The 21269-nt window shown below is 50.0% G+C and overlaps 4 protein-coding genes across 4 annotated transcripts; 2 read left to right on the plus strand and 2 right to left on the minus strand.

Moving 5' to 3' along the window:
* Window positions 1-8687: 8687 nt before the first annotated feature.
* On the plus strand, window positions 8688-10700 carry EPUS_05574 (uncharacterized protein; the record flags this gene model as incomplete). The annotated part of the gene is made up of 3 exons (XM_007804433.1): window positions 8688-9191; window positions 9243-9528; window positions 9580-10700. 3 exons carry the CDS (start codon window positions 8688-8690, stop codon window positions 10698-10700), a joined length of 1911 nt encoding a protein of 636 aa, XP_007802624.1.
* Window positions 10701-11506: 806 nt separating this feature from the next.
* Window positions 11507-12840, plus strand: EPUS_05575 (uncharacterized protein; the record flags this gene model as incomplete). Its single annotated transcript, XM_007804434.1, has 2 exons — window positions 11507-11731; window positions 11860-12840. 2 exons carry the CDS (start codon window positions 11507-11509, stop codon window positions 12838-12840), a joined length of 1206 nt encoding a protein of 401 aa, XP_007802625.1.
* Window positions 12841-15106: 2266 nt separating this feature from the next.
* EPUS_05576 (uncharacterized protein) lies at window positions 15107-17265 on the minus strand (the record flags this gene model as incomplete). The annotated part of the gene is made up of 4 exons (XM_007804435.1): window positions 15107-15886; window positions 15963-16893; window positions 16984-17132; window positions 17224-17265. The coding sequence occupies 4 exons, from the start codon at window positions 17263-17265 to the stop codon at window positions 15107-15109; spliced, it is 1902 nt and encodes a 633-aa protein (XP_007802626.1).
* Window positions 17266-17907: 642 nt separating this feature from the next.
* Window positions 17908-20958, minus strand: EPUS_05577 (uncharacterized protein; the record flags this gene model as incomplete). The annotated part of the gene is made up of 7 exons (XM_007804436.1): window positions 17908-18395; window positions 18444-19566; window positions 19623-19762; window positions 19812-20631; window positions 20691-20716; window positions 20820-20859; window positions 20914-20958. The coding sequence occupies 7 exons, from the start codon at window positions 20956-20958 to the stop codon at window positions 17908-17910; spliced, it is 2682 nt and encodes an 893-aa protein (XP_007802627.1).
* Between the last annotated feature and the right edge of the window lie 311 nt (window positions 20959-21269).

Genomic DNA, 21269 nt, shown 5'->3' on the forward strand with positions numbered 1-21269 from the left:
TAATTAAAATAACCAAGCACCCTAAACGCACACACAGGTAGATGGACAGATAGACAGACAGACAGACGGGATGAGAATCACCTGTTCATCATCTATTCCTTACTCCATCATTCGCTCACTCCATCATTCGCTCACTCCATCATTCGCTCACTCCATCACACATACGACATCATCATCGTCATCTGTTGTTATCATTTGCTTAAGGTAGAATCCAGGGTATTTGTTATCCCATCCATCCATCCATCTACATTCCTAATCGAACTGAGTTAGTCTGCATGATCATGATCATGATCATAACCATAATCATAACAAACGACCCCTTGCCGGGGGCCCGGGGGGGAGGAGGTATTGAAGGCCAGGGAGGATGCAATATAACATGCAAGGGAGGGAGGGAGGAAGGAAGGGAAATATTGGGTTGTCGATGATGATGGGTCATGATGATTTCATCAATGTGAAGAAGCTGGATAGCTGGATAGCTGAATAATAGATATTATTTAGGTGATTGAGACAGCGAAAAGGATGATTCTCTGGTGCTTGAACCTTTTTAACATCACACGATCGCGGAAATCAATTGGCTAACTTAGATCTGGCTTCAATGGCGAAAATGCTGATGCGCTGGTGTGTGTGTGTGTGTGTGTGTGTGCCCCTATCTCTGTGGATCATACTTGAGCGCTTCTTCCCTTGCAGATCTACTCATAGCTGTATAAGAGGTGTTGAGTAAATCCTTGTTGGTTGAAGTGATAGATCCGAATTGAGTCGTTGGTTTCGCCTGCTTGAGGATATCCTGTCCGATGAGATGAGCTCAATGTTCAGATCTTTGTCGTATTTTGTGACGCTGAATATCAGGTTGTTGATGTGGGTGGCTTACCGGTGGCCGACTATCCAGACACGATTTTTTTGAAAGTGATGTATTGACAGGTCTTGTTGGTCTGCATTGTTCCAGCGGATAGGTCAACGGAGGATTGGAAAGGATACACAGGTAGCCGATATCACTGGACGGAGTGAATCTTGTTGATCGGTTGTATATACGCTGAGAGCTGTTCGGATTCGTATAAATCGGCTGGAGGCGAATGGCTGTATATTATACAGCTGTTGATGAGATCCAATGGATAGGTCCTGTGGAGTGAGTAGCGACGCCGTAAGGTGATTGATCTGATGTATTCCTCAGTTGTGGTGATGCTCATGCCATACCATATACCAGCTACTCAACAGAACTGGGCCGCTCCCGATGTCAACGTGCGTTGAAGAGACTTGTAATTTGGTAGAACATAATACACTATTGACTGCCCCACATATCGAGATAGGCGGTGGATTGGTAAAAATCCATATTTTGGCAGTAACAGGACAGGAGGAGATTTGGCCGTGGACATGCCGCATCCATAGTGATCACCAAGGATTTCAACATATCCTTGTCATCCCTTTCAGGGCCCGCCAATTACACTTGGTGGGCGGAGGACGGCTTGGTTCGAATTGAAAGAGGAGCGACCTTATGTCAGTCAACGACGGGAGCCTGAGAAGCTAAGTACTCCGTTCTTCAGCTGCTTCGGCCGATAGCATCCTTGGCTGACGGTTATATGACCATGGAGACGAATGGAGAGTGGCGAGCAATTGATTTACAGAGAATTGTAACGGAGACCGTGGATCCTAGGAGTAATGAATGCTTGTCGACCTGAGAAACTAATGATTCTGTTCAGCTGAGAGTATAAAATGGAACGCAATTGTATTATTGGCCAGTCGGAGATAGAGGACCACGGAATCGGAGGACGACTCCGAGGTGGGATCGACCTGCTAAGGGCCTATGAGAAATCGAGACTACAGGGACCGCGAAAGAAAGTCGGTTCAGATTCGAATGGGCTGAAGTGTGTCAGCGACAGCCACTCAAAGGAAGAGAACAAAGGACATCAGATCGGGGGCAGGTAGTTGCGGATTTATCGAACACAGAATGTCTGCACTCTGATTTGGCGGTCCCCAGTCGTAGTCGTGTCTCATACGTGGCCGGAATCCAATCCGTGTACGAAGTCATCCAGCAATCCGAGCACAAGTCCATCTTCGAAGACGACATGGAAGAGAGCAAAGGGTAAGCCTAGAGCATATTGATCTCGAATCTAACGTCAGGTTGTTGGAGCAAACCTAGGCCAAATACTCGGCATGCTGACGCTATGATTTCACCGTGCTCAATATGTTGTGATAGGTTGACCAACGGAAATTTGGCATACTCTGCCCATAGACTGGGTCAAAATCAATGCTCCGCGTGGTCTAATTTGACATTTGTTGCTGTAACATGGTTGAGGGACGTCCTAAGTACGGGGCACAATATGGTGAGTTCAAAGCAAGCCCTCGACACGACGTCTGTGAAACAGGGCGCGAGTTAGGCTCATCGAGTTTGGAACTTCAGTGTCTTCCTGCAGGCAGTAGAAGGAAAACGACAAGGCGGGTATTGACTCCTGGTGGAGAGCAACCAGTGGTCTGGCCCCGTTACAAGGTCAACTTAGATAGAATGGATGCTTGCATGAACGTTGTTCTTGTGCAACAGAAACAATGGGGTTTGAACTTGATTGAATAACACAACCACCAGTTGCGCAGCAGATAGTACGGAAAGTAGATAGAGAACGAAAGCTGGGAGCGACCATGATTCAGAAAACGCGGAGAAACCTCTTGGGACTCATATCCAAAATGCAACTAGTGATATGAATGGTAGATTCGCGATGGGATGGCGGGCTAACGGCCCCCAAGCTGGCTGTTAAGATGCAATAGAAGCAGCAAAACAACGTATGGTACGGAAGAAGTGCCTTGGGAAAACTACAATCTCAGGTAAATCCGTCAGAATCTCAATCAGAAGCGAGGTTCAAGAAGCAGGATACCGTTACTGCAACTGACACGATCCAAGTTGTACAAAGTCTAGCCAGAGACAACAACGTTCTGCCAGAAGAATGGTGGGACCATGTACCATGACTGAAGCTATTACCAAATGCTTTCCTGCCAAAGACCGGATGGGAGCAGGCGACACTGAGCAGCGAAGTCGATTTCTAGGGGTGATGGCATCCCATGTTAAACGTAAGGATCAAGGGTCAAGTCAGACCGCAGGACGTCATTCGAAAAGAATCAGCAGACAGTTGCCAGCAAAAGTTTTTAAGCATATCTGTGGGCCAAATCCAGGTCCCAGAACGACACCACTCTTGCCAAATAATTCTGACTGGTGCTGATCCGGGATCTAGGGGCAGATACGTCGCAATGTCCCAAGATCGTCGTACGTCCCTCCCTGGTACGTCCTCCCTGGCAGGAAGACTCATCTTGATTAGCCGGAGTGCCAACTGCGCAGCTATCAGACCTTTCTCAACTGCCACACCGCTCAGCTCGATTTTATGACAACCAGCGAAAGAGCTTCCGGCATGGTGCCAATCTGCTCAGAAGCAGCAGCATATCATTAGTTTCTTTTGGTTGATAGTCTGCTTAATGCCCCGTACCCGAAGCCTAGACAGCGAGGGCTCGGGTAGTATGACCAGGGATACTTACATGTAGAGCCAAACTTTCAGCTCTATGGAATAGTGGCGGCCCGGATTTGATGCCTGTCCGACTCTTCTCTGGTTGGGGGCTGTACCGCCTCATCAATTCGTAGGGTTTTCAGGCGCCCCTTCAAGTCATCCTGGGTGATTGAGGTGTGAGCTGGATTGACACATGCCAGCAAATCTTCAGATTCCAGCCTCGATCGCCCGGATGATAGTGAAATAATAAACGACAGCCCAACGTGTAATATCGGACATATGACAACATGGTAAGGGGGCAGCTTACATGGAGTTCACAAGTCGTTATGAATAGGGCAACAAGTGTGCATGTGTTTGCCTGAAGAAAAAAAAACAATAGTACGTAGTCCTCCGTAGACAGTAGTTAATTGGGTGGGTGTCCAGGATACAGGATCTGGATTAACACGGGGCCTCGGCACCAATTTCCCTCGCAAGCCTAATCTTCGCTTGGGTACAGAAGCCTACTGCTACGTAGTAGTAGCAGGTAGTGCACCCCCGTATTACTCATCAGCTCACTCGGCTTCGGTTCCAAGGATGCATGTCTAGCTTCGCTACTTACTGCATTGATTGCTGCACATCAAGTGCCAGACAATGCCCGCTGTCGTGTTCTTTGGGCTTGTCCGCTAACGCGATTTTTGCCATTGGCACTGTGCTGGAGTATACAATGATCCATCTTGAACATTGAGAACAACTGCCTCAAGCCCATTGGATGCTTGCCGTTATGCCGATGGAGGGCCGAGCATCCTTCGGAGAAATGACCGTTTGAACATATTAAATCATGACATGTACGACAATGAGGAACCAGCCTCGAGCCTCCTTGCATTTCCAAAAGGGTCTCAGGACCAGCACCTTGCAAGCGATCAATTCATTGGTGCTGGTAATTGGTCTTCCAAACATAAAATCCCCGTATCCTCAGCAATATTGAGATAATTAGCCTTCTTGTCTAATGTCTTTGGACAACGATGAAAACGGAAATTCTTGCGGACCAGGATCAAATCGGAAGCACCTCTTGGATCACCCATCAAGAAGTGATCAACAATCAACTTTATGATCTTGCATCGAGTATTGCACAAGGCCCTGAAATAGCTGTCTCAGATGAAAAGTAAGATGGGGTCAAAACACTCTTGCGGCATTACCTCTTCTGGAGAAGGTTGTAGTGAATCAATGGATCGATCAGAAAGTTTTTGGTCGACATGCTGCAGATGTGTACGAGCAGTCAGGAACTCAACATCCAGATCTTCAATCAATAAATAAGGATCTCTTCTGATTTGCATATGCCACGCCGATCTCTTGTGTCCAGGTGTTCAATCCCGACGGGATGATGTTGCAACCTGAATGTGATGTTCTCATGATACCAGAGCACGTCGCAGAATTCGAACACTGGTCCCTTTTTGGTACATTCTGGACTTCAAGTTGGTGGGACTAGAGTCCCAAGGCTGTCGGCGTTGGCCAGGATGGGCAGATGTGATGGCAGCCAATCATTACTGACTGGGTGTGGATGCGTGGCGGAGTCAATTCAAGAACGGCTCACCCTTGCGTCGTCATGATATTTGGTCTCGCGGCCTCCTCGGCCTAGCCTGGGCTACGAGAACTATGTAGCAGAAGAAGGGATGTCAGGCTAATTTCCAGCAGGTGGGATTTCCAGCTGCTTGAGTTTAGCGTGGGTTTGAGCTTCGATATGCTGTGGTTACTCCTGTATGAAGCACGAGATATGACCGGGCCAGGTAGATTTGCCGACTGTTTCGGTGGACACTGGCCACTGATCAGCTCGGCATCTTTTCTTCCACCTTCTCAACTTATTTTCTACAACCGAGTGACTGATATCGCTCCGGGGGGAGAAAGGGACGTGGCTGCATAGTTGGAATTCTTATCTGCCCAATCTTACCGCGAGGCCTTGACACCCGCAACACCTGCACTAGAATTTCCACCGCCTCTTCGAATCTGTGGAAGTCCAGCGGATATAGTGCCGCTCTGGAACCGCCCGACACACACGCATGCACCATAACTTCTAACCCGGATCACGAATCACCGGGCGGCTGAGGAGCATAAGCCTGTGACGCCAACATGCTGCCTGGCCTTCGTAATTCTGACATGTTGCCCTGTGGCCCTGAATCTTGCCCAGACCAGTCTTTCAGTCGGTTGCTTTGGAAAGTCAAATCAATAATACGAATCAATGCCCTTTCCGTGTGCAGCCCTTGGACACTGCAAACCCGCTAATTCGATATGCAACAATACCTACCTATAGGACGGACTCGTGCGCTAAAGACCACAACTTTTCAGCGATGCGGCCTGTTGCGGGATAAACGGCTCCAGTGGCACGATTCAGGACCTATAGGAAGCGTCTCAGACGACATGCATCTTTTCTCACTGTGAATCAAAGGATTCACGGCCGGTCTCATTTGAGTCATTATCCACCAACGACCCTTATCGGAACTACAAGACAGGTAATGCTATTAGGCAAACACCAACCTTGCCAATTGATCCTGGCAGAGCATAGCGTCGATCGTAAGACTTTGATTGTGAAATTATTGAGTATTTAGTCTGTAGCATCATTATTATGGTTCCTGAGACCTGATGCCCGGCGTCCTCAAACCGGAGCCGGCATGGAGCTAAATCCACCAGAGGGTATAATGCAAGCAACAAATGGGTTGACGCAAGACCATGCAGGCCGTGACATTGAAGTCGTACGTAGTACATGCACACAAGCACTTCACTTCCGAGTTGGGGCCTAAGCTGAGTAGCATGCTGGTTGTAACTACCGAAAAGGTGTGGAAGCACGGCTGAATCAGGCTTTGACTGGATTATTCTTAGGCAATAATAGTAATAATAACTCAGAGATTGCCAACACCATCTTTGTCCCCACGCATCGAAAACTCAGCGGCAGTCGGTGCCACAACAATGTTGACCTTGAAGGCTATCTTGTGAGCGCCTGAAAAGATTCACCATCCCCTCCTGAGTCGTGACAAGGCTACCATGAGAAGTCGTTGTGAGCCACCCGACACCGCTTCGGACTAGGCGAAAAAGGGGGTACCCACAGGGTTGGCCGACTACTTTTGCGCAAATGACCATGGAAAACGAACAGGTTTTCCTAGCAGCTGCACTAAAAACCCGCTCCACGCTCAAACACGTCGAATTTAATATTTGTGCCAGTGGCATCGTGATCGTATCGAAGGGACCCGGCCATGGTGCACGGGGCTGGAGCTTCCGTGCAGAAATCCTGTGTATGATCTGACTTGGAAATCACCGAAAGGGCAGCCATTGCAATTCCGCATGCACAGCCCCTCAAGAGAATCAGCGCCGATGCATGTAGCAGGCAGACTCCAGATGGCCCTGATGGCGCGGATGGCCCTTACAGATCCTGAAGCTGAAGCTGAAGCTGGTTTGGCTGCACGAATATCTGCTCGGTCGTAGGTACCAAGTAGATGTAGATTTAGATTGCACGTCCTGATCACCTGGGCTTGGTGTTTGATTTGAGAAATGGCGGCCAATAACTACTAGTCGCTGGCGGAAGTGTTCAGGGGTCGGGATGGGGATGGTCCACCAGGCTTCTCAGAGTTTTGCAAGGAGCCCGAAGTGTCAAGCCGCCAACGCAGCATCAGCGACAAGCCGCGAGGAAAGTGCAAGCCGGAAGCTGAAAGGCAACAGACAGATCGTTGCCCACCTGCTGCTGCCACTGCTGCCACTGCTGCCACTGCTTGCCACTGCTTGCCACTGCCTGCCACTGCCGCCAATGCTGCCAATGCTGCCACTTTGCTGCCAGCCTGCCACCTGCTTTTGCACTTAACTCACTTAACTTAGCCCCGGGGGCCGTACTCCAGCCTCTCTGCGTACTTTTTCTGTTGGTCAGGATGGGAGAGTCAAGCTCAGACACTAGTGGCACCTCACGTTGGACTGGATTGATGCAGTTCTCACTGCTAACACGTAGTTAGTGATACTGACTACTTGTATGTACCCACCTTGCCGCGGATGGATCACTCTTCGTAGCGAGAATTTAGCGCTGGATTCTCACCCACAGAATCTCACCACGCATAACGCGCAGCAACTTTCTCTCCTTCTGAACCCCACTAAAATGCTAACCCTGCATGGTTACGCCAGCATCTCTCCTCGCTCACACGCTGCTCGTCCCAGCCAGAGGACGCAAAGACGAAAAGGAGAGTCTGAGACCAGACCGTTTTGGCCTCGTCCTCCCATCATATCATCATCATCATCATCATCATAGTCCTCGTCCCCGTCCTCATCACACGCGCGGTGCCAAACCCACAGGCTGGGCAGCTCAGCTCCAGTCCATTCCCGGAACCATCCCCACTCGTCTCGTCTTCCACCTGCCCCGTACTCACACCCTCCTCCCTGACTCCGACTGACTTTCGCCCATCCCCCTTCCTGGCGCCGGAGAAGCTTCACAGCTGCCACGCTAATATGCTAACATGCTCCTTTGAACCGCCCCTCTCTTCCCCCTCGTCCATCTTGCTTCCTCATCGACACCGTTAGTCAAATTGGCGGCACACTGCAATTGTTGCAAACTCCAGCCTAATCCTGATCTTATTATTGGATTTTGATACTGCCTATTGCCGACTGGTCCTGGTCCTTGTTAGTAGTGTGCATCGTGCCTCCGACCCAGAGTCCAAGCCCACACGCTGGGTCTGATGTCAAGGCCGAGCCTGAAGTCGGCTCATTCGCGAGACATCACCAAAAATGATCGCCTGCTTCATCAGCCTACCATTCCACGCCACAAAATTTGCCAGAACCTCCATGAGTACCTTCCTTGTGGTCACTGCGTTCTCGTTCTTGCAGTCTTCTCTTATTGTCACCTGCTTCTTCACCTGTGTTGGACACATAGCAATGTGTCCGGTCGGTGAAGGGTACGTTTCCAACCCTCACCCTGTCTCCACCCCTTCGTTGCGCCTTCCATTCCACAGCCTAATTAGGTCTCACGTTCCAAACACATATGATCTTCAGTCATTTGTCGATTGACCTAGTCTGACCTAGTCCGTTTGCACTGGCTCCTTCTGCAAAGAATATATTTCTTCTTTGCATTTGCTATCACCGTGTCAGTAGATGGGCATAGCATGTTTTCTTGACCCCCACACATATTTCGACCAAAACCGATGACCAACGAATGACTTGGAAGCGACCTGTGTCTGAATCCACTACCAGCACTTTTACTCTATGTCGTCAGCTTTAGCTCACCCTCCTGCTACTGCATTCCCTGAGCCCTCGAGATCAGAACTTACAAGTTTTCGAGAAGGCCATCAACGGTATACTGGGCACGTCAAGAGTTGGCAGTCATTGATCAAGGAGGGCAGATCTGGAACCTATTTCTCAAGTGGTTTGCTCACACCACCGGAGAATAGGGCTATGACTGGGGTTAGCCTCAACCAGCACAACTCGAACACTGTGGCATCTCAGAACTATTACCCATCGAAATTCCCCTACTCTAGCTATCCTTCTGGTAGAGGTGCGGAAGTCAGACATCATCACAATGCTGACAGCTACGACCGCCACAATCGACCAACAGAGGATCAACAGAAGCTCTGGTCAACAACCCAGGAAAGAGAGGATCGGCAAGCGCCGAAGGAGACTTCAACCTCGGACTCGACTATTGCGTCGTATTTACAGATTCCGTCTTCCATCAACGACAGCAGAGGGAGTTTGGCAGAGTTTGCAGCAGAGGTAAGATAAGATATGTTCAAAGTTTAGATTGTTCTGACACGCTCTCGTAAGATAACGTGTCTCTTCTGGTTCGAGTCAGCTAGCACACTGCAGCGTGCAGATGGTGTTTCACTCCTCAACGGCAGTATTGTGAAGCCGCTGGCTCCAGACGCAATGCCAACAATGGGTTTCCTGAAATGGGTGACGACGATCTTGACCACCACTCAAGTCACGCAGAATGTCATCCTTCTGGCTCTGCTCTTCATCTATCGACTCAAAAACTTCAATCCCGGGGTTAGTGGAAAAAAGGGCAGTGAATATCGTTTGCTCACGATTGCCCTGATGCTTGGCAATAAGTGTGAGTCTGAATCGAGGTGCAAATTGTAGGGACCATTGCTGATTCTCGCAGTCCTGGACGACAATACCTACACCAACAAAACCTGGGCCGAAGTATCTGGCATCTCGGTATCCGAGATCCACATTATGGAGGTGGAATTCTTGAGCAATATGAGGTACAATCTGTATGTGTCCGAGGAAGAATGGAAGAGGTGGCATGTTAAGCTTGCGCGGTTCTCGACATACTTCAACAAGGCTTCCAAAGCTCCTCCAGTTGAGGTTGCTAAGCCCGCAGCACCCGTCACACCGACCGCCCAAACCTCTCCATATAAGTTGCCTTCGCCGCCTTCGCCGGCTCGCCATGGGCCGCCAATGCAGATGTACCTCCCATCCCTACCCAACCCAATGGCAATGGCACCACATCTGTCTCATTCACCCGCTCGACATTATATTGGGTCAGAGGATTTCCATGGTAGTCGAAAACGAAGCCTCGAGATCTCTACGGACATGCCAGCAGCAAAGCGGCTTATGTCAACCACACCTTCCAGCCATTCTCCTGCCGTTCACTCCCCGGGGTCTCTGAGTGCCTATACATCAAACTCGAATGCCTCGAGCAGCACTTTGGCAGACATTGCACTTAATAGATCGCCAATCGCTAAGCTACCGATGCCAAATCTTCCGTCAACTTCTACGCAAAGACAACGACAACATCCAACCCTTTCAGTCGCCCCAGCACGATCGATGTCCATGGTATATCCAAATGCTCAGAATAACTGGTCCCAGCCAGTGACGCCTGTCGGAACAATGCCACCCAACAGCATGAATCTATATGCTAACCCCATACCTGCTTTGGGTGAATTGACAAGAAGTCAATACGCCTCTGCGAACGCGTCACCGAGTACAGCAGGATATGGCAGCGTAACCCCAACTCGTCAGCTATCACCTTCATATTTTCTAACCAATCGCAACTCACCCTACCGTCCGGTGCGGAGCGTCAACACTCTTCTGATTCCGCCGCCATCTGCATCACTTCATAATCCTACCCGAAACATTGGTCTGGACCAAATGCGTTACCAACCTCTTGGGAAAGCTGATACGAGAGCCGGTGTCGTGCCGTATATGCATCACGACGCCTGGCCGCAACCCTGGAGTACAGCATCGGGCATGCCTTCTCAGTACGCCTTTCATGCTTGATCACACCTTCCTTGGAGATCTCGTCATACTTATTTTCTTCATGCTTTCTGTGTTGATTGTGTACATACCCGAATGCGAAATTTCCAGCATAACTTGGCGTTGGGCAAATGGTCTTCTTGATTGAGCCTTCATATCAGCAAGCGGCATTGCTAGGGCGCAGGGAAGCAGACTCTGAGAGCATAGCAGGGCGTTCGGTTATTCAGCTCTCCGCATCAGGATTGAGCATTGAGCATTCGGTGGGAAAGAAGTTGCCGGGTTTTCTAAAGCATTTCAAGGTGGCGGGACGGAAGCAGAGAATTCGACAATAAGAGCAACCAGGTCGTTCTCAACAAACGAGTTCATTGCACTGATAATAATTAATTACTCCATGACAAAACAACACCTATTTACTAACTAATACTACTACTACCACTACTACGTAGTACCTGTGGGATGCCAAGGTCGCTCAGATCGTGTGCCATGGCAGATCTGCCGGCCCCTGAAGCTACGGGGAGTACTAGTTAAGTTAGTAGTGGTGGTCTTCTTTAAATGCAATGCATTTCCAGTTCCTGTCACCCCCTCCTGTCACTTCCTCTGTGACAGGCTTCGGCTTGGAGTCGCTTCATTTATCCGTCCTTTCAGGAGCAGCAGGAGCAGCACCAGCAACAGCAGCATCGTGTTGGCTGACCTGATATACAAGCCCAATGTCATTCCGTTGAGACTGCTACTGCGAGTGCGACTCTGTCTAGCCCAGGTCACCAGTCTCAGTGGAGAGAAAAGAGAAATAGTGCGCACCGTTTTTCCTTCCATCTAAATCACGTGCAATCATGTCGAGCAGCTCTGGGTTGACTGCGCCCCTGCCTTTCTACAAGCTCATGGCTCTGGAAGCAACTGAGCTACCTCGGAAAATGCGGTCAGATGCATTGGCGACCTTCAAGTCCAACGCCCGTGCTTGGGCTCCCGGCTTAGGGAGCACAGCCTTTGGTGGACATGTATATGCGCAGGCTGCCTGGGCGGCAAGCAAAACTGTTGTTGAGGGTATGATTATACATGTATGGTCAGTCCTGTCTTGAACTGTCAGTGAAGAAACTTGTTCTGCATCAACCGTGAAGGAGAGAAGGCAGTTTCAAGAACTCTTTAGTGTGTGGAATGGAGACCGCTGACAGCATAACACCCCCAGAACATGACAGGTTTCTTCATATTACCCGGCCGGGCTGAAGTACCTTTCATCTATAAAGTGCGCAGAGTCAGAGATGGGGGTATATACTGCCTTAGGGCCGTGGAGGTGTATCAAACACTAGTAGAAGAACCGTCCGAGTCAACGTCGAATGCCACCAAACAGCAGACAATCCTGACAGAAGGACTGACCGAGGCAGAAGACATGGCACCATGTTTCACTGCAACGGTATCTTTTAAGAGAAGGGAGGATCCGGGCAGATACACCCACTTCAGATATCAGACACCCCGGGTTTCAGCCGGCCACCTTCGGAAAACATATGGAAAGGTGCTGAGTGGCAGAAGACCAGAGGATCAGCCAATGGCGCCTGGTGCGGATGCCATATGGTGGACTCGAGGGATTGAAGAAGATTTATGGGAGGAAACTGGACAGCGGTTTCCTGGTGTTGAAGTCAGGAAAGTCGACATGGGTTCCTTCACCGCTGGTTTCGACCCTCCAGACAGAGTAGGGGGTTGGAGACAGTTGAGCTTCTACAGGCTGATCAAAGATGATGCGGTAGACTTTGACGGTGACGATAACAGGACATCGACCTTAAACCTATATGCCTGTGCACATCTCTACGCTTCTGACCGCAACTCATTATTCCTCATAACCAATGCTCTAAACTTCGCCGATCAACTCGTTGCAATGTCATCACTTTCCCATACGGTGATTTTCCATGGAGATCCGGCGGCGCTGAGCATGTGTGACCATCAGGGAAGACCGATCTGGTTCCTGCAGGAAGCTTGGACAGCGAATGGTGGCTTGAACCGTGGATGTCATGAGAGCAGGTTGTGGAGGTGCAATGACGATGGTCAAGACGAAATCATCGCCACAACGAAGCAGGATGCCGTAATTAGGGTACCGGCAGATTTGTTATCCGTCGAGGAACTTGCGCAACGGAGAAAGAAGATGGGACCCAGATCCCGCAAGGGAAAGCTGTGAAGAATAACACTGGCTACCATAGCTTCCATCATCCATGCATAAGTGCTGCTTTTGTCTGACGACTACTCCTGCTTGCTCGCTCGCTCGCTTGCACCATCATCTCAGCATGACCTGGAGCATGCCAGCCCTTTCATTGAAATGGCCCAGCCCTACGCACTTCACCACAACATCTCAAGCTCTGGCAACGCATTCCTTGAGCCGCGAGCGAGAATCATTCATCTACTCACCCTCCAACCAAAGTCTCTCGACATCTCCGGAGCCTGCCTCTCCATTCCTCGTTGTAGTTCGCCCACTTGCCGCCCTTTCCCTCTATCGAACAGTCTCCGCATGCCGCTGTTCTGACTTCCTCTCTCCCACCATCTTTCCTCTCGCCCATCCTAGCAGCTTCTCCTTGTAATAACTCTTCTGCGTAAGCCGTTGCGTTCTCGCCCTCATCTCTCGAACGCTCCATTCCATGCAAAGCTAAGACGAAGAAAACAACGAAGAAGATTTCGTCCATGCCACTGAGTTGGTCTGAACGTCCTCCTCCTCCTCCTCCTCCTCCTCCATTGATTGTGGAGATGAACCGGAATGAAGACGAACATGCACATTCCGCGCTTAACTCCACCCTTGATCAATCTCGCAGATATTGTGCTGATGCTTTTCGCTTTCGGCCTACTCGGCGCTCTCGACAAGATCGGTCATGCGGTGTTTTCGTCCCGAGAGATTTTTGAGGAAGAGTAGGCAGAAGCTGAGTTGTTGGGTGGACGGGGTGATGGATCCATCGGTGCCATGTCGACGAACCGACGATAATATCGCAGGCTTACGCGGTAAGCGTTCGGAGGGCATTGGGATGTTACTTGCTCGCACACAATCGGAATTTACCTTTCAAGCCTCATACCTGTAGACTTGGGCGTGTTTGAAAGCTGAAAGGGACGTGTGGTTTGGTATATTGTGGATTCTCATACCATGAAAAGATCAGCTTGAGGGGAGATATCTTGATGGAACTGAACTGAACTGAACTGCTGTTTGTCTGTGTGAGGCTCGTACCGAGAAGAACAGGGGAGATATTGAGGGAGCACTCTATCAGGCTTCTGTTATAAGTCACTCTATCAGACTTCTGTTATAAGTATACGACGACGAGATGTGCCCTATAGATTTCTGGAGGTGAGAAAGACAACACCAGACACCAGACACCAGACACCAGACACCAGACACCAGACACCAGACACCAGACACCAGACCCAGACACAACCAGACACCAGACAGGTTTGTCCCACTCACTGCAGTCACCGATCAGACTCCCTTGCAGTATCAGATGCAAAGGGGGCTTCTGCTTTATGCCCCTAGGTCCTCCCCCATTTCATGTCAAGTTTATCCATTGATGGACGGGCAGGAGTTTGTTGAACCATCATTACCTTTTCATGTAGATCACCTGAGAGAGAGACGCCAGGGAAAGGAAGAAGGAGAGATGATAGGTGCTGCTTAATATACATATCAACTCAAATAACTTCCCAGTAGTACCCATCCATCAAGCCCATAAGCGTCTGTCTGTCTGTCTGTCTTACCACCTGGTCTTTTCTTCTGTTTCTGCTTTCATCATGGCAAAAATATATATATACGTGAGAGAAAGGGACAGCTAGACTGATGAGTCAATTTAACTTAACTTAACTTAGCTGCTCCTCTTCTTAAGCAGGTGGCTAAGTAGGTAGGTAGGTATTAGCTAACTACTAAGTACTTAATGCTCCCTAGAGATATCCCCGAGACTCGTTATTTATTTGCAGATTTTTGCAGATTTTTGCATCCGAAGTGGTATAATTCTCCGTAATTTGATATATCCCTAAATTAGTGGTTGTTGTCTTTGCGGATTTCATGGTCTAGATAAAAGGTGTTGATATTTATGTTGATTGACTTGTGTTGTGTTAATCTAAGTTAAACTCAAGGTTAGAATAGAATGAGAAGGGGAGGAGGGAGAAGGGGAGCGAGGAAAAGTAAGTGATCGTTTGTTTGTCTCTTAGATGTGTTTGTGTTCGTAGGTAGTAAGTAGTTTCCATGCATCTACAGATGTGACTTCTTCCTTTCTTTTCCTTTCCCCCCCCCGATCCGAGCGGCAGGCCTACCCATGGCTGTTACATTCCATATGGTATGTCGTGTGGTGCGGTCCTGCCTGCCGATGGATGGAGTCCAGTTCACGTTCGGTCAGGATCAGCCAGGCTTCAAGGCCTACTTGGTCCATATGTACAACCCATGACCCATAATTCATAGCCCATACCTCATAAACAATATCTCATGAGGCCTTGTCAACAAGCACACTGCCCTCCAGATCCTCCGCATCGACACTCCCGTCCCTCATCTTGACATCCCCATCCCCATCGTCCTCCGCATCTTTCGAATGAACCCACACATGTTCCGAGGACTCCTCCGCTGCTTTTCTCCTGCTCCCAGCACCCGTACCCTTCCCACCTACCTTGCTTTTCCCAGGTCCACCTCCGAGCTCTATTCCAGCTCCAGATGTAAACTCTTCACTGCTCTCATACCACCCTTTCCCGCCGTCTTCCAAAACCCACCCCGCAACAATCTCCTTACTCTTCTCCCCCAACGCATAAAACCCCGGGTTATCCCTCGGATAGAACATAGACGTATGCGCCTGAATCTCAACACTCGCTTTCTCATTGACAGCGGGAATCCATTGTAAGGCTCCCCCTCGTCCGCCATCTCCGGTCTTCTCGCCCGAGATAGGGCCACCAATGGATTTCTGCGAAGCCTGTTCTTGTTTCTTCCTTTCCAACTTCGGAGGTGGCACTTTGCAAAAGGTTCTCTTCTCCAATATCCCATCCACGAGGATCTTGGTGCCGACATGTTCGGCACTATCGGTATTGGTTGCGCCTCGGCCGAGGAGGGTGTAGAAGTTCGCGGAGCCTTTGAAACCATTTCTGCTGCCACTTCCCTTCTCTCCCCCCCCGCTTCTCGCATCGCCGGTGCTCTTCCTCTTCTCCTGATTTTGCAACTGCACCGGGTTCGGGTTCGGGTTCTGGTTCTGGTTCTGGTTCTGGTTCTGGTTCTGGTTCTGACTGGAGGATAGCGCACGCAGCCTCTCCACTCTTAATTTCAACTCTTCTCCCCTCAAAAGACACCCCACAAACTCCAAATGTCCACCAATCCAGCCCCATCCGCTCCTCAACTTCTCTCTTTGTGAGTAAAGAGCGGCAGCAAGCACCACCTGCGGCAACGGCCCCCGCCGCACCAGCAAACATAGCATATTTGCCCCAGGATTGCCAGCGCGGGGTTGCTGCTGCGTCCCCGCCGTTCGTGATCAGACCCGCTGGCTGTGATGGAGATTTGATTGGAGCAGAGTTCTTGGGAGAATTGGTACCCGAAGGTGACTTGGGGCTGGTGGCTGCGCCGCTCCATCCGAAAGCGGAGCTGAGTTCGGAGAGGACATTATATGCTGATGAGGCGGTTTTGTAGTGTCCCTCTGCGCCGTGAGCGATCACTCCAGGGGAGATGCCGAGGAAAGGGGTGTCGAACGCGAGGAGGCCAATGATCTGGGGGAACATTGGGGTTGCTGATGGGCTGAGTTTGGGGCTGTTGGTGTCCGTGCTTGGTTTGTGATTAGACGAGGGAGTACTGGGTCTGGTTTTAGGTGAGGATGTAGTGCTTGGTTTGGGATTGAACGAGGGGGTACTGGGTCTGGCTTTTGGTGAGGATGTGGTGTTTGGTTTGTTATTAGATGAGGGAGTATCAGGTCTGCTAGTCGGCGAGGATGTAGTGCTTTTAGCGGTGGAGCTTTGTGGCTGGTTGGACGTTGGACGATTAGTACTAGGTGTAGAGTTGACGGTTGTATCTGATGGAAAGTTGGAGGCTGTAGTCTTCTTGGATGAAGGAGAGGAGGAGGAGGAGGAGGAGGAGGAAGGGGAGGCCGGAAGAAGTTGGTCGTTTGCGAGGAGGAGGAGAGTCTCAGCTGCCACGATGCCGCCCATAGAATGGCCTATGAGAACTGTATGTACTGACGGATCGACGGTCGGGGAGGGCGTGGAGTGCGCGACTTCGATGTCTATGACTCTGTTTTGTAGCCTGTTGTTCCGGAATCATGGGCCAGACGGTCAGCACAAACGATTCTATTCGAAACTGCTGCTCTGCTCTTGTCCGTGGTGTCTATCTCACCATTCTCTAAACCTCTCTACACAATCCTTCAATTCTCCTCTTGTCTCGAACTTCGGATACTGGACGGCGAGAACATCGATTCTGGGTAAAGCGTGACTGAGCAGTGCTCGAAGATGCTCGGGAAAGGTTCCGAAGGTATCATCACCACCCTAGAATAGTGTTGGCTGGGGTCAGCTCAACTGATCACGATAGTGCTCGAAGTGTGCGAAGATGTAGGGCTTCCCTTGGATGGCAGCATACCTTGAAGCCATGTACGAACACAAGAAGCAGCGTCTTTCTCATCTTAACAGTATTGGCCCTATTGGGCAGGGTCCGGAGTCCTCATTCTTTGCTTCAATTAAGCTGGGCGGTTGGAATGCGACTGTTCTGAATGTCTGACTGTTCTGACTGTTCTGACTGATCTGTCGGTTCTGACCCTTCTGACGTCGTGTTCCTAGCTGCGTCATCCTACGGTTTGCGCACTCTACGGAGTATTCCGCCTCGAGTAGCAATCTTGTTTTTGATTGACCACCAGATCTGGCGTCTGGTAATGATTCTGGAGGGTCTAGACTTCTAGACTTCTACTACAAGGGCTTGTGTTGCGACAGCTGCCAGTCTCACTCGTTGCGGCTTAGTCATCACACTCGATCTGCATTTGTTCGATTGTTTTGGTGGGCTAAACGACTGGACGAACAGGTATCGAAACGACATCGACGAAGCATCCAACCTCGGAACAAAAGAAAACATCACCCCCCTTGGTCAAACCTCCACATTACTCTTCCTATCCGCCTTTGCCTTTGGCAAGAAACATAGCACATCTTTGCCGGGTATCATCTTCGCTTTCCTCGTGGTATTGTACAATGAAGAGGGTATCAACCAGCATAAGCCCATCCCCTGCCCTATCAAAAATGCGAGCAATCCATGTTTGAGCTTTGCGTTCAAGTCTTATTGACCAGCCGTCACTGCACTATGGATGCCACTGGCGTGTGGAGGCCCATTCACCTGTGCATTCTTCATGTTGAAGGCTTGGTCAACCTGGTTGCCAAATCCGCCAGCTGAGTTGCCATTTGTTGATGGGTATTCCGGAGATCCTACACCTGCGGCGCTCGCACCCACACCTTGGTTATAAGCGTGAGATGTGGTGTTGGTGCCTTGACCTTGGCTGAATCCGGGAGATGACAGATTTCCGCCGCTAGATTGCAGACCTGATCCGCCACGAACACCACCAGATGCTGCGTTGTGAGGCTTGCGAGTGACAGGAGACAGTTTGGGAAGATCAGTAGATTCCTTCGCGCTGCCGATACCAAAGACTGGTGACTCCCACTTGTCTCCCTTGGCTGCAAGATCCTTAAATTCAGTAGCTTTGGTCGAGATACCACCTGGAAGTTGGATGTTGGGGAAGATGGACTCGTACTGGGTGACAGCCATGTTGACTACGCCATTGTTAGACTCGAACCAAAACCCGAGCGAGAGGAACTTACCCTTGGTGCCTGCAGCCTTTTCCTGAGCCTTCTCCTTCTTGGCTGTCATCTTCTTCTGAATAGCAGTCACATACTCTTTGTAGATGTTGCTGACATTATCGGGGTCTGGGTTGGCCTTGGCTCGATCGACAGCCCGTTGGGCTTCTTGGTGGATGTCGTAGACATAGGCATCGGCTTGAGTGAAAGAGTCCCGGATCTGTTTCTCCAGAACTTTCTGAATCACCGGACGCATCACCTTCAACAAGATTGGCTTGGCAATAGAGAAGAGGAGTTTGTGATCGGATTGCTTGATCTTGATCTTCAAATTCTTGACGTCGACAGTGACCTTGTCAATCTTGGCGAAATGTTGACGATCTTTCTTGTGGGCGTTGGAAGCAGCAATCTTGAAGCTGAAGCCTTCACCACCGAGGTAGATGTCCATCACACCTTTGTCAGTGATGGAAGGGAAACCTTGCTTTTTCTTGACATAGTAGGATACATCCCGAAGGTCCATCTGCACACCCGACGCGGAGATCATGATCTTGTTGTCATGCTTGTTGCTGATCTTCTTGCGGCCCCAGCGGAAGTAGTTGTCGCTACCAAATTCAATGACATTGGGTGCAAGGTTGTCGCTTTCGATGACCAAGTTCTCGACCACAGCATCAATCATGGGGTCTGAAACTTCAATGCGAGGAAGGGGAACGTAACGAGTGTGCTCGAAGATGCCGGGCACAATGACATTGCTGATATCCTCGAGAAGGTGTTTTTTGAACACAGGCTTGCCACTCTCGTCAGTTCCTAGATCGTGGAACAGCTTCTCCAATGACTGGGCAAAGGCCTTGTTCTGTGGGTCCTGGTCGAACTGATCAGCGAGGAACTTGGCTTCATCGATGATACGATTGGTATGGTCTCGGTATCGGTCGCGTAGGAGGAATTGTCCCTGGTCGTACAGTTGATGCCCTTCGTCGTTGGCCTGATCTTGGAGGATAAATCCCTGCTCTTTCAAACATTTACGGACGAACTGGTCAACAGATTTGAACCAGTTCCTCAATTCTGGGTCGCGGTCGGCATCGGCGTAGATGTTCTTGAGGGCGTCGAAAAGATCTTCGCTGCTCGTGCAGTTGGCAAAGCGTTCGATTAGAGTCTTGAGTTTGGTCAGCGCTTCTTGATTTGCTCTGAGGAATCCTAGATAGGAAATACCTTAAGGTCAGTCTCGGCAATTTCCAGACTGTTATCAGCATGGGCACCTTTCACAGTTCCAGCACCAGCCTGCGACAAATCACGGCCATGACGACCATAAGTTTCAGCAAGGTCGAGAAGGGTTTCAATCGCCTGCTGATCTATGTCAAGTCAGTATATCTGAAACGAAATGGGGCTTGATGCACGTACAATCCGAGTGACCTTGCACCTCGGTGATCATTTTCTTCAATCGCCAAATGGTCTGCTCACGGCGTTCCTTTGGCATTTTCTCGCTCAGGTAGTTCTTCGTCTTTTGCGAGACCTCCCGACCACGTTTTTTAGTGTCCTCCGGTACATTGGCCGATGCCTGCTCACGAAGAGTTCCACCAGCAGCCTGTGCGCCAGCTTGGCCAGATTGTTGGTCGTATTGACCATCACCAGTTTGGTTTCGATCTGCAGCATTGGCAGCGTTATTGGCCGCCTGATCGACGTCATTCTGGGAAAACGGCTTTTGCTTGTCGTAGGTAGACCTCATTTGAGATTTAAGGTTGTCCCTAGAAAGATTTGGAGCATCGTGCCAGGTGTTATCCTCAGCAGGCTCGTCGAGCTGTGCAAGTTGATCCTCTTTTGGATTCACACGGTTTGCGGCATTCTGAGCGGCATCACCAGCCATATCTCGGATGAGGATAGTCGCATCATTGAGCAGCTTCCGGAATTGACCGTTGGTGATGAGCAATGTTCCAAGTGTTCGCAGGCCTTCCAGTGCCTGGTTGCCATGCTGTTGGGCAGTCTGCTTATCTGTAGGAGCGCCGGGCAGCTTGGCATCGCCTCCGCTGATATGTTGCGTTTGCCAGATGAAGTCCTGGAGCAGATTGCCCTCATTTTTGGTGAGAAGCAGAACCTTGGCTTGTTGTATGACCTGTTGCAGATCGCCGACGAGTTTGCGACCTTCCTCAGACAATTTCGGAGATGGCTTGGCAAGCGCGCGCGATGAGAGGGTACTGTTTAGCGCAACGTCGATTTGCTTGTTCTGAGGCAACGATCAGCTTTGACGGGATCTCAGCATAATACACAGGGATGAAGACGTACGGATGGCACTTTGCCTCTGGAGAAAGCTACATGTGAAAATGGTCAGTTTTTACTGATAGGCGGTTGAGCGGGACGTTGCAGCAGGTTGTGTGACGTCAACTGAGGGAAAAAAGGAGCTGGTGATCCTACCATTGAAGATGCCGTAAAGCTGCAGCTTTTGATTGATGTCCTGGCGGAATCGTCAATACTTGCAATCTGAAGGAGGCTATGGGATGAATCTCACCTTCTCCTTGAGCTTGGTGTCGGTCGGACGATTAACGGCAGCCATGATGGTGGACGACTTGGTTGGTCGATGCAGGAAAAACAAATGCGCGCAAATGGGGTATCAAATGCAGGTCAAGTAATTTGGACTGACAATAAGGTCAGTTAATGGTATCGAGATGTAGAAAGTAAGGAAGTTGTGTGGTGTTGTGGAAGAAAGAGAACAGAATTGGTTTGAAGTGGTGGCAGGGTGAGATATTTGGTGACGCGCCTGGAGCTTAGCTTGTGGCTGCTAAAATTCTGGGCAGCGTTGCACAGGGTGAGCCAGTGAGAGCAAGTGAATACCGGCGCTGCAGCCAAATTACGAAGACTGACACT

Source organism: Endocarpon pusillum, assembly GCF_000464535.1.
Source record: "Endocarpon pusillum Z07020 unplaced genomic scaffold scaffold3361, whole genome shotgun sequence".
NCBI classification, from domain to species: Eukaryota; Fungi; Ascomycota; class Eurotiomycetes; order Verrucariales; family Verrucariaceae; genus Endocarpon; species Endocarpon pusillum.